The sequence below is a fragment of the Moschus berezovskii genome, chromosome 7 (genome assembly GCF_049115385.1).
Source record: "Moschus berezovskii isolate FMDL1 chromosome 7, NW_MosBer_1.0, whole genome shotgun sequence".
In the NCBI taxonomy this organism is placed as follows: domain Eukaryota; kingdom Metazoa; phylum Chordata; class Mammalia; order Artiodactyla; family Moschidae; genus Moschus; species Moschus berezovskii.
In genome coordinates this window covers 109,056,776-109,070,122 of record NC_142466.1, presented here as the reverse complement: position 1 = coordinate 109,070,122, position 13,347 = coordinate 109,056,776, and the positions used below count along the sequence as shown (strand labels likewise).

The 13,347-nt window shown below is 39.6% G+C and overlaps 1 protein-coding gene across 1 annotated transcript in view; it reads right to left on the bottom strand.

The window, feature by feature from the left end:
• HSDL2 (hydroxysteroid dehydrogenase like 2) overlaps nucleotides 1–13,347 on the bottom strand; it is a 56,505-nt gene that overhangs the window by 18,235 nt on the left and 24,923 nt on the right. Inside the window, exons 7-8 of the mRNA XM_055427595.2 lie at nucleotides 3,601–3,795; nucleotides 1,493–1,564 (exon numbers count right to left, since the gene is read on the bottom strand). Coding sequence (XP_055283570.1) covers nucleotides 1,493–1,564; nucleotides 3,601–3,795 — 267 coding nt within the window. The remainder of the gene's footprint in view (nucleotides 1–1,492; nucleotides 1,565–3,600; nucleotides 3,796–13,347) is intronic.

The window sequence follows — 13,347 nt, the reverse complement described above, 5'->3', positions numbered from 1 at the left end:
TACAGGAGACAAAAAAACAAAGCAGTAGTATATTTCAAAGGGACAGTCAGTAGACAGCAAATATGGAAACTTTTGGGAAGGAAATGAAATGAAGTTCTCCTAAAATGAGTTTAGTAAGTTTATGTTAATCTCTACATCCAAAACTTCATTCCTGTGCTTGTTTCCTCTGATCTCAATTCTGTGCTAACTGAATACCAATTAACTAGAGTCGACTAAAATTGCTGCTGTTGGTAACATCACTGATGTATTAAAAATGCTACTGTAGATATCATTAACACACGAGATGAGCTAACAGTCCTCTGAGCCATGGACCACCTGACCAGAGAATCCTAAACCAGAGACCTCCTGACTCCCAAAACTACAACCTGGAAATGTCACAGAGGACTTCCCTAGTAGTCCAGTGGTTGAGAGTCCACCTGCCAATTCGGGGAACACAGGTTTGATCCCTTGGGAAGATCCCACATGCCAGGGGCAACTAAGCCGGTGTGCCACAAATCCTAAGCCCACTCTCCAGGGCCCATACACTGCAGCAAGAGAAGTCACTGGAATGAGAAGTCCATGCACTGCAGTGAAGAGTCCATTCACCGCAGTTACAGAAAACCCAAGAGCAGCAACGAAGACCCAGTGCAGCCAAAACTATTAACTAATTTAATAAAAAGATTAAGCTGGAAATAAGGTTTGGGGCTAAAATGCATTGCAGTAAGGTTCTATAGGTTTGCAAAAGGTACAGAAGAAACGCTGTCTTCAACTTTCTAATTGCCATCTAAAAAAATCTATGGTCACTTAGGAGGTTCACAGAGTCTATAATATAAAAATAAGGTGAGGGTCCAGAGGAAGCACTGCTATTCTTGTTAATAAACTATGAGAGAAATCCTCATGGGTTTTCACTGAAGAGTGTTTCTTCTGACAGCTTTCAGTAAGTTAGTGGCATAATGCCAGAACACAAAAGTTAAAATGTAAACTCTGCACCAATTTAAGGGAGCTATTGCTTCTAAACTGCAAAAATGAAACAAAGAAACCCAACCTCCTTTGAAGTTAATTTCACAGCACAAACTCTGTGAATGGTGTCAGATGTACTATAACATGACACATTTTTCCTCAAAATAAAATATCATCACAAAACACCTAAAAATGGTGCCAAGGAAAAGAAAGAAAACCGTTAAAAAGGTGCATTTTAAAGACAACTTTTTTTTTCCCCTTAAATGAATATACTGAAAACTTCTTACCAGTAGAAGGAAAAAAAAAAACACCTCCTTTGCTAGAATTAACTACGACATTACGTGTCTAGCTTAAATTACAAAAATAAGGAATTCCCCAGTGGTCCAGTGGTTAGGATTCAGCTCTAAGATCCCTTAAGCCGTACGGTGTGCTGCCCCCGCTTCCCGCCAAATACAAAATAGTTTAAAAGCAGAAATGTCCAATTCTACATTTTGGAAGATATACGTACATTAGTAACTTTATTTTCCCACAGAAAATCCGGTCTACATCTTACCATATGAATCTGCTTTCTTTGTAACTGTAGCCGGCTGTTCATCTAAGAAGAAATCTGGTAACAAAGGATAACCTGAAAAATTAATCCCCAAACAATAACGTGAATGGAACAACTTCTGCATTCAGATTTTAACATTTGTTTAAGAAACATTATGTTTTTATTATATTGATCATTCTGGAGCTGTGGAAAAGACTCCCAGGAGAAGTATCAAACTCTGACCTTCATTAAGCTAAAACACTTTTCTAGTAACCTAGTTATCTTCCTCTCCTATGGAAAATTTCATCTTCAAGATCCAACCAAAGAGTTGTTAAGCCCTCAATTGCTCTCCCAAGAGCTTTCTACCCCTTCTCCCTACCCATGCAACCCTTCTGTCCCACGTCCCTCCAAAACACTCAGGGCTCATTTCTTACCTGGCCCCCTGAGACAAGGGGGTTCCTCATTAAGAAGAACTTGTTTTCCATCTCTGTCGAAGTATGTCTGTCTTTCCCTCTCAGAAGATTAAAAAAACTGGAGGGCAGGGATGCACCAGTCTTTGTTATATCCTAACACTTAATTGTTGGAGAAGGCAATGGCACCCCACTCCAGTACTCTTGCCTGGAAAATCCCAGGGGTGGAGGAGCCTGGTAGGCTGCAGTCCATAGGGTCGCTAAGAGTCGGACACGACTGAGCGACTTCACTTTCACTTTTCACTTTCATGCATTGGAGAAGGAAATGGAAACCCACTCCAGTGTTCTTGCCTGGAGAATCCCAGGGACGGGGGAGCCTGGTGGGCTGCTGTCTATGGGGTTGCACAGAGTCGGACACGACTAAAGCGACTTAGCAGCAGCAGCAGCAGCAAAACTTAATTGTAGCACATGATCATATTGTTTTCAATTCAATATGACAGAATTTTTAATTTAAATAGAATTTAAAATTTTGTGTACACTGACACTGTATCTTTAAAACCTAAAGTGATAGTTACACTATACAAGAATCCAGAAGACCTGGGTATGGTTCAGGTTCTGACACTTATTAGCTGACTGCTCTTAGGCAAAGGCTTAATCTCTTTGAAATCTCTTTCCACTACAAATACTCTGATTGTACCACAAGCCAGGCACTGTGCCAAGCACATGATATACATTTTTGCATTTAATTCTTACAAAAACCCTGTGTAGAAGTTATCTTTCCCGTATTTTAACCGATAAAGTGAGGCTCAGAGGAAACAGGTGACCTGCCTAAGGCCGCCCCGCTAGTGAGCAGCTAAACAGAAGTGGGAACTGGGTTGTCTCCTCCCAAACTCCACAATTCCTAATCTCTGTACAATACTGCTTCCTTCACAGGGCTGCTATGAAAGTTAAATAGATACTATATGTAAAAATGTTCTGTAAAACTATATAGAGCTACTTCATTCAGTTTGTTTCAGACTGAAGTGATGATACAAATAGAAACATGTGGTTTCTGTCACCAAGGAGCTCAACTTAATTACTAATATTTAAAATACACTACTGCACAAATACAGTTCCCACTTGGGACCATGATTGTCTATTATACATATTATATGTAAAGTAAAAATGCATTATCATCACTATCATCCCCTGCAGTTACAACAGGAAGAATTATTTTTGAACAAGGGGTCTTCTGAGAACTTCTCAAATCCCCACCTTGTATGTGAGGTAGACCCTATTCAGTCACCTTCACCATTCATCATGAAGCTACACTCAGACTGCACTTAAGAGATAACATCTGGAAAGAGACAACAAAGTTTTTGTAGGAAACTTATCACTGAATCATCTGTACCATGTCCCTGAACAAAATCTCTACTATTGTTATTTTACGACCAACTTCAGAAACTGGTTTTCATTTCTGGGTTCAAGATTCAGAAAGGGTTAGAAGCTGATGGGGCCTTTTCTGTGTATCTGTTAAAAAATCTTTGGGCTCACTTCTGTTTTCCCTTTCTCTTTTTTGAACGTTGTGTTAGTCTGGGTCTTTCCCTTCCCTGGGAAGACAGTTTTTTAAAAAAGAGTGTATCAATGTTATAATCACATAAACATGTACACAAAACAGATGTATGTCCATTGCAGACAACGTGGACAAACACATCACTACTTTTTTAAAACTAAATGTATTACCTGGTGTAATGGCATAGACATCAAAATTTTTTATTCCTTCTTCTTTTAAGATATTTTCATCGATAATAAAGTTGCCCGTAAAACTTTTTGGCTTTTTGAAAATGCAATATGCAGCATCTGCGATGATATCAACCTTTCTGCACTGGCTTTCGATACCATATCCTCCCAGCATATCCATAGCAGCAGTGTGTATGGCTGTACAGGAAACAAACACACACAAACATAACTTTACACTGAGTAACAGAACTGTGCGAGGACAAGCAAGACAATTTCCCTCTTTATAACTCAGGTGATGAAAACACAGTCCAGAGAGCTTAAAGGATTTGCCAAGTGTTTTACTGACATAACGAGGTAGACAACGCATGTTCCTTACTCTACACAACGCTTCCTTATACAGGTCTCCTTCATGAGACTCAAAGCGAAATTATACTGCTGATTAAGAATGCTCAAAGAATTTGCATACCATTCTTGACAGACAAGAAAGCCGGTGAGGAATATTAGCAAGAGCGCTGAGCTGTAAATCAGGTCAGTGATATTTTCATGCCAACTTCACTGAGATTTTTGGCAGGCTACTTTAACATCTTTTGGCTTCAGTTTCCTGTCCCTAAAATATGGAGTCCCTTTCCTAAGCTTATTTTCTCTTTTCCCTCTACTAGAATAAAGAAACTTTTGTCTTTCTTGTTCATCACTATAGCCCTAGTGCCTAAAACAATGACAAATATACCATAAACATTTGATAAATACTGGTTGGACTTGAGGGCTCTTTTACATCCAGATACTACTTTCATTTATGAAATACTAGAAAATAAAGAGAAGGAAATAGAAAAAAAAGTGTTTTTGTGGTTTTTTTTTTGACTGCACCTCACCTCACAGTTTTGTTCCCTGACCATGCCCCATCCAGTGGAAGCTCGGAGTCTTAACCACTGAACCACCAGGGAAGTCCCAAGGAAGAATTTTAAAAGTATTTATAATCCTTCTCCCCAGAGAAAGTTATTATTAATGTCTGTATATAATTTCCAGTTTTCGGTGCAAATGATTTTTGATTAGTTAATTTTTGGTTGCACCGAGCCTTCATTGCTTTGTGCAGGCTTTCTCTAGTCGTGGCGAGAGGAGGCTGCTTTTCCTTGCGGTGCAAGGGCTTCTCACCGTGGTGTCTTCTCTGGCTGTGGAACGCAGGTTCTAAGGCTCGTGGGCTCAGTAGCTGTGGCCCTCAGGCTTAGTTACTCTGAGGCATGTGGGGTCATCCTGGACCAGGGGTTGAACCCGTATCTCCTGCAATGGCAGGTGGATACTTATACACTGCGCCATCCGGGAAGTCCCATACATATAATTTTTAAATTATGTTTCTGTGAAGTAACCTGAAACTCTACCATTAATACTACATTATTAATTATGCATTGTCAAAGTTGTGAATAGTAACTTATCTCAATTTACCTTTAAAGCAATGAAAATCTGTTTGTTTAAATGTATTTTAGGCTTCAGTTTCTAGCAATTTAGATAAACGCCTCTCCATTCTACTGTTAAACCACCATTTGAAATCATTACTTACTGAAATAACCTATGTAATTCAGTCCACAAGATGAAAAGCTTGTAGTTTTTAAGAGCCATTGACTCTTTCTCATTCAACAGTTATTGAATGTTATTTAAAAAAGTCAGGCACTGCTGGAGGTAACAGGGACAGATGAGTGGACAGAGTAGACAAAGCTCCTGCTTTCATGGCAATTACCTCCCAGCACACGTCCCTCTTTCAGAGCACACCCATGAACTTGGGGAATTTCTCAAGTGCACGGAATTAGAAGATACTTCTCCACATTATAACTAAAATTCCTTTTCTGGGAATATATTTTTTAACTTTACCAATAGCTCAAGAGCTCTGGCCTCACTCTTGAAGTAGTACCTTATGAATAAAAAATAGCAGCTAACATTTATTAAGTGTACCCTATGCTGGGCATGCTGCTACATAATTTATATACATTATCTGAATTAACTCCACAAGGTATGTACCATTATTATCCTCATTTTGCAGATGACAGTACTCAGGCACAGAGGGGTTAAGTAACCGTCCAAGGTTACAGGAGCTAGGATTCAAATAGCTGGCAGCTCGACTTCAGAGCCAGGCTCTTAGCCGCTATGTGATTAATGGGTTATACTTTGTTAATCAACATTTGTAGAGTTCAGTTATCATCTTACTCCCATAAACTGAACTTTTCTATAAATATTTCAATACAGACAATGAGACCGTATGCATACATATAAACTTCACTCTCACTGTATACTATATGAATGGTGCTGCTGCTGCTGCTAAGTCACTTCAGTCGTGTCCGACTCTGTGTGACCCCATAGATGGAAGCCCACCAGGCTCCCCCGTCCCTGGGATTCTCCAGGCAAGAACACTTGAGTGGGCTGCCATTTCCTTCACCAATGTGTGAAAGTGAAAAATGAAAGTGAAGTCGCTCAGTTGTGTCCGACCCTTAGCGACCCCACGGACTGCAGCCTACCAGGCTCCTCCATCCATGGGATTTTCTAGGCAATAGTAGTGTATGCAGTCTTAAAAATTATTAAGAATATGTCATGTAAGTATATACATGCCATGTACGTATGTGTGTATTTACACACACACGCAATATAAGCATAAGGGATGGTTTCCCAAACAACCTATCATTACTTTAATGACTTTTCTATGGAAGATACAAACAAGGCATAAATAAACCCCCTAAATCAGGAAGTGAGCCATGCAGTTCTCAACAAACGTTTTGCAATCTCAACAGGTCAACCCAACAGGTTCTACAACTGACAATAAAAACAGATTAATAACAGGATGAATCAAACCAAATTCCCTGATGATTTCCGGCAAAAAAAAAAAAAAATCAAGATTTATAATGAAAGCTGATATGCCTTGGATCACAAGAATCCAAAAAGCAACCCTGAAACTTAAGTCTTATTAAGCAATAACTGGAAAATATCTACTAGCTTCTGAGTGGCTCTCCTGATTACAGCTTGGTATATGAAAAAAATTTATGTCTTCTAAGCACAAGAAATAATTTTAGTTTTTCCTTTTTTAAAAAATACTTTATTGAAGAGATGAATACATATTTTAACCATTTTCAATCATATGTATATATATTTTAACCACTTTTTTGCTGGAGTGCATGCAAAGTCGCTTCAGTTGGGTTCGACTCTGCAACGCTATGGACTGTAGCCCGCCAGGCTCCTTTGTTCATGGGATTCTCCAGGTAAGAATACTGGAGTGGGTTGCCATGCCCTTCTCCAGGGGACCTTCCTGACCCAGGGATTGAACCCACATCTCCTATGTCTCCTGCACTGGCAGGCAGGTTCTATACCACTAGCACCACTGGAGAAGCCCTTTTGATAACGTAGGTGCATTTTAATGGTTTTCTTTCAATTAACCTTTTTTTTTAAATTATTTTAATTGGAGGCTAATTACTTTACAATACTATAGTGGTTTTTGCTATACATCAACATGAATCAGCCACGGGTGCACATGTGTTCCCCATCCAGAACCCTCCTCCTACCTCCCTCCACATCCCATCCCCCAGGGTCATCCCTTGGCATCAGCCCTGAGCACCCTGTCTCATGCATCAAACCTGGACCGGCACTCCGCTTCACATATGATAATATACATATTTCAATGCTACCCTCCCAAATCATCCCACCCTCGCCCTCTCCCACAGAGTCCAGAAGACTGTTCTTTACATCTGTGTCTCTTTTGCTGTCTTGCATACAGGGTCATCGTTACCATCTTTCTAAATCCCATATATGTGCGTTAGTATACTGTATTGGTGTTTTTCTTTTTGACTTTCTTCACTCTGTATAATAGACTCCAGTTTCATTCACCTTATTAGAACTGATTCAAATGCATTCTTTTTAATGGCTGAGTAATACTCCATTGTGTATATGTACCAAAGCTTTCTTATCCATTCGTCTGCAGATGGACATCTAGGTTGCTTCCATGTCCTGGCTATTACAAACAGTGCTGCGATGAACATTGGGGTACACGTGTCTCTTTCAATTCTGGTTTCCTTGGTGGGTATGCCCAGCAGTAGGCTTGCTGTGTCGGATGGCAGTTCTATTTCCAGTTTTTTAAGGAATCTCCACACTGTTCTCCATAGTGGCTATACTAGTTTGCATTCCCACCAACAGTGTAAGAGGATTCCCTTTTCTCCACACCCTCTCCAGCATTTACTGCTTGTAGACTTGGATAGCAGCCATTCTGACTGGCGTGAGATGTTACTTCATTGTGGTTTTGATTTGCATTTCTCTGATAATGAGTGATGTTGAGCATCTTTTCATGTGTTTGTTAGCCATCTCTATGTCTTCTTCAGAGAAATGTCTGTTTAGTCCTTTGGCCCATTTTTTGATTGGGTCATTTATTTTTCTCGAATTGAGCTGCAGGAGCTGCCTGTATATTTTTGAGACTGATTGTCAGTTGCTTCATTTGCTAATATCTTCTCCCATTCCAAAGGCTCTTATCACCTTGCTTATAGTTTCCTTCGTTGCGCAAAATCTTTTAAGTTTAATTAGGTCCCATTTATTTTTACTTTTATTTCAAATTAACCATTTTTAAGTGTACAGTTCTTTGGCATTAAGTACATTCACAATGCTGTGCCACTATCACTGCCACCCATTCCCAAAACTTTTAAAAATATCTTTAAAAAAATTATCTCAATAAATTGGTTTATAATAGTATAGATGTTTCAGGTGTTTATATTTCGACTTCTGTATACACCACAGCATGCGAGCCACCACAAGCTTAGCTTCCATCCATTACCATCCAGTTAATCCCCTTTACCTGTTTCAGCCTCCCCCTCCCCTTCCCCTCTGGTACCCGCTACTCTGTTTTCTCTATCTGCACATACACATATATTCTTGTGTGTGCTCACTGAACCAAAGATACCACTGATTATGAAGTGCAACCACCAAGGAGGAAAAAACCTGCCAATTAAACTGTAATACATCAACTATATAAGAGCAACCTGGTATCAAAGATGTAAGCGTGAAAGCATGGGCATCTCAGAATCAATGAAATATGGTAGAAACTGCTTAACCTAGTTGATAAGTAGGTCCCTTGAAAACGGAAACCAGTTCAGTTTTCCAGTACCATAGAGGCCGGCTGCCACCCTGACCCCCCTGGTTAGCTGAGTTTCCATGTCTGTGTGTAATGTGGGCCAGGTGACAGATGACTGCAGCTGTTCTGAGACGCCTTTGTTATCTCCCTCTCTACTGCCATTACCAAGATAAGTGGCCACCAGTTGCAGACTCCTCACCCCAGCTCACACGAAACCTATCCAAAAGCGGACTGTGCTCTTCTACCACACTTCTGATCGGTCCAGAGGCAAGAGGAACAGGCATTTTTCAACAGCAGCCTTCATCCCTCCTCCCCTCCCCGCCCTCCACTTCAGTAGAAACTATAAAATGTGTCTTGTAAAAGGATAAAATTGTATTTCTGAAGGTGACAGAGTTGGGGGGCCTGAGGTCCTCATATTGGGAAACTACTAAAGGCATGACTGCTGGTCCACTTTCTGGATTTGTGGCATTCACTGGGGTGAAAGTTCTAGACCCAGAAGGGGCAATGTAGCCAGTGAGGAGAAGGAAAACCACGCCAGAGGGGACAAACATTGGACCAGGACAGTTTTGATTGTAGATAATATAGGTCACACTGTAGATATGTAGATAATATATGCACTCATTTTGTTAAGTGCAACAAAACTCTTCCTGGAAGGGCAATAATGTTGGGAGTCTGCTGCTGGTTCCAGCAAGCATAAAGAGAGAACCACGCTATACGGTCCAGAAAGAAAAGATGTGTCTTTTAAATAGAGGCCTCAGAAAAAGTGAGGAGCCTGAACACCCTCTCAAATCCATTTTCATTGCCTCCATCTTAAATAATGCAATATTCTAGCTAGGTTTCCTGCCTCCTTTTCCCACAATCTTACAAGTCAGCCTATTCAGATGCCAAATTAAACTTCCTAAACTTCGTCAACAAACCACCGCTCCTCTTCGCCTTCTGTTTATTATTGCTCTCCTGCCTCTAAAATTCTAAAGTGACTCTCTACTGAATACAGGTTAAAGTTCAAGCTCCTAAACATGGCAATCAAAACCCTCTGTCCATCTCTCCCACAACCTCACACGCACCCAACATTCAGGCCAATCCAAACTATTCGCAGTTGCTCCAGTTCAGAGGGAAATAAAAAGTTCACACCCCATCATAGATACACCATAACAACTTCTTGTTGTTATGGTGTTGTGTAGTTGTTGTGTAGTTATTGTGTAGTTCCACCAAACAGCCAGTATTTTCCCATACCTCAGACTCTGTTGTTCCCGCTGCCAAGAGTGCCTTGTTCAGTTCTCCATGTCAATTCCGACATCCTCAGTCTCATTTCAATTGCTTCATTAAACGACCACCCTTTCTGACTTTTAATCTGAGCTATATGGTCCTCTTGCTATGTTTCAAAAGTATCCTATATGTAATTCATCAAACCATGTATCATAAGGAGCATGACCGTAAATTCAATTCACTATGTTATACAAATTTAGGACCCAAATGATACCAATGGTTCCAAGATGCCAAGTAAACCTTCTGTTAATAAAATGAACATCTCAACTAAAGCAAAGATCTAGGCAGTGAGATGATTTCTCCTGCCAATCCTGATAATGTCCTTCACATTCCAAGTCATACAATATTCTTCCCCTTTCTTAAATAAACCTTTTATTTGGAATGTCTGTTATGGACCTATATGAAGCTAATCATACTGTATTCATTCATTCATCAAATATTAATACTTATATGAATGTCTGCAATGATGATAATAAAATGGACAAAACAGATACTATATCTTTAAGAAGCTTTTCTAGCAAGAAAGACATTAAACAACTATTGTTACTGTTATCAGTAATTTAAATTCAGATGCTGTAAGTGTTGTGAAGGAGATGTACAGATACTAACTTTCTGACTCTTATCAACTTTAACAGCAGTGATTGAGGCAGGGGGAGGAGGCTGAGAAAGGATGAAAGAAAAGAAGCTGAAAAAAATAGGCACAGAAAAGTCTGAGCTTTAAACTGTTTTACTGTGATTCACAATAAGTAACAGTTCTTATGAGCAAAACTAAAAACACATAATACCAACACATAAACACTCATAAACATATGCATATTTCATTTATATATGATATTCATCTATAAGTTTTAAAGTTTACCAAACAACACAATTACAATGTGCAATGCTCTCTAATATTCTCTCTTTCATTCAATTAAAAATAAAATGAAACAACAACAAATTTCTGGCTGCTATCTACTAAATCAATTTCACAATCCACCAGATTGATTTCATGTCTCACTAAATTGATTTCATGACTCACTATTGAGTCCTGACATGTAGTTTGAAAATACCGTAGAAGCAGTTTTTCCACTCTCATCTCTTGCCTCATTGCAACAAATACCACTCTCCAGAAAATCTTAAAAGAATTTTGTCTGCTAGAGTAACATAAGGGAAACGAAGAAGCAAAAAATCATGGTTCTGATACCCTGGTAGATCAGGAAATAAAGGAATCTTAGTCAAACTGCAGATGGAATATTTAAAAAAAACTGATTCCTCTTAAAAAAAAGGTAATAATAGAACTGCCACATGATCCAGCAATTTCACTTCTGGGTATTTACCCAAAGAAAATGAAAACACCAATTCAAAAATAAATATGCATACCAATGGTCACTGCAGCATTACTTACAATAACCCAGATATGGAAGCAACCTAAAAGGCCATCAATGGATAAATAAGACGTGGTGATATATAATACATACACACACAATGGAACATTATTCAGCCATTAAAAAAATGAAATCTTGCTACCTGTGGCAACAAGGATGGATTTACAGCATATTATGATAAATGAAATGTCAGACAGAGAAAGACAAATATCATATGGTTTCACCTATGTATGGAATCTGAAGAACAAAATAAATTAACAAAACAAAACAAAGACAGACTGACAGATACAGAGAACAAACAGTGGCTGCCAGAGGAGAGTGGGGTACAGGGTGGGGCAAAATAGCTGAAAGCGATTAAGAGATACAGACCTCCAGTTATAAAATAAATAAGCCATAGGAATATAACATGTAGCAAACGAATATGGTCAATATTCGTGTAATAACTGTGCATGGGGACAGATGGTTACTAGACTTATCACAGTGATGTACGCAAGTATCAAGTGACAATGCAGGAAACTAACAGAACACTGTAAATCAACCATGATGCTGCTTTTTAGTCACTAGGTTGTGTCTGACTTTTTTGCAACCCCATGGACTGTAGCCCACCATGCTCCTCTATCCATGGGATTTCCCAGACAAGAATACTGGAGTGAGTTGCCATTTCCTTCTCCAGGGTATTTTCCCAACCCAGGGATCAAACCTGCATCTCCTGCATTGGCAGGCGGACTCTTTACCACTAAACAACCAAGGAAGCCCTTCATCAACTATACTTCACATAAAAACCATTTTTTTTTAAATTCCTGGAGTTCTTATTGGAAAACAAAGATGGTGATTAGAGAGCTGGGTGCAATGACTAAATTCTCCTAACAGTTACATTAGCAACACATCCCAGGGCTCCGTAAACTCTGCCCCACAGTCCCCTACAGACCATTAGGCCTCTCACTAGTGCCTGGGGCTGAGGAAATCTCCTCACCTAGCACACAGCAGATGGGAAGTGAAAGAATCCCCTTCTTTGCTCCTAAGCTACAACTCTGAGGACATTCCATACTGCCACACGTGGCAGTTCCATTCAAGAGTACCTCTAGGGCTATTATAATTTGCCAAAATACTGAATTAAATGTTCTTTTGCAGACAGCTCTACCAACTGACTCATTTACGAGGTGAAAAGGTCAAAGAGGTGTCCCCTGAACCCCCGCACAGTGTCTGCCCCATGGCAACTGTCCACTGGGTATTTGTTGAGTGATGAATGAACAAAGAAAACAATGCCAGAAGGAAGAAGAATGGGAATAAACAATATCCAAGTCCTTAGAAGATATAGGAATACACTAAATGACCCAATGGGGAGAATCAGGAAATTCCTATATTGACCCTAAGGAGCTTCCCTGGAAAGGGGTCACACTAACTTACATGTTGGAGTCCTGATGTTAGTGCAACAAAGGTTCTATTCACTTTTCCTTAAGTGAAATGAAAAAGTGATTCCCACTATGCTTTCTGTTTTTCATACTTTTGTGGGGCAGGATTGTCATTTTGAGTGAAGATAATAAAAGAAGTTAAGGTTTTCCTAGGCACTATTAAATATATTAAGAAAGGTATAATAAGAATAGTTTTTTTTCTTTTTCCTCCTTTAAGCTGTTCTGATATGTAAGTGGAGGTAAGTAGGACAAGCCTTCCCTTTCTGTCATTTCCCTCTCCTCATGTTTATACAACATATTCCCTAACCTGCAAGCCATCAGCTTCCACTGTACGTTTAACTCAAAAGCTGCATACAAAGCCCAGCCATAGGCAGGTTACCCTGTCACCTAAAGGGGATCCAGACACTCTGTGAACTCAGAACTTATGTGAAAGTACAGAAAAGTCAGCTTTTCGTAAAGGAAAAAGACAAATTAGTAAGAGTACAAGAAAGTAAAGAAGCATTTGCTGGGATGTGTGAGGAGAAAATAAAAGTAACTGCAAGAGAATCTGCAGAATTTAAGGCACCAAAGACAAGGGTGGGAAAAGGTTAGGGAAGCGCAGCTGGCCTCCTACTGG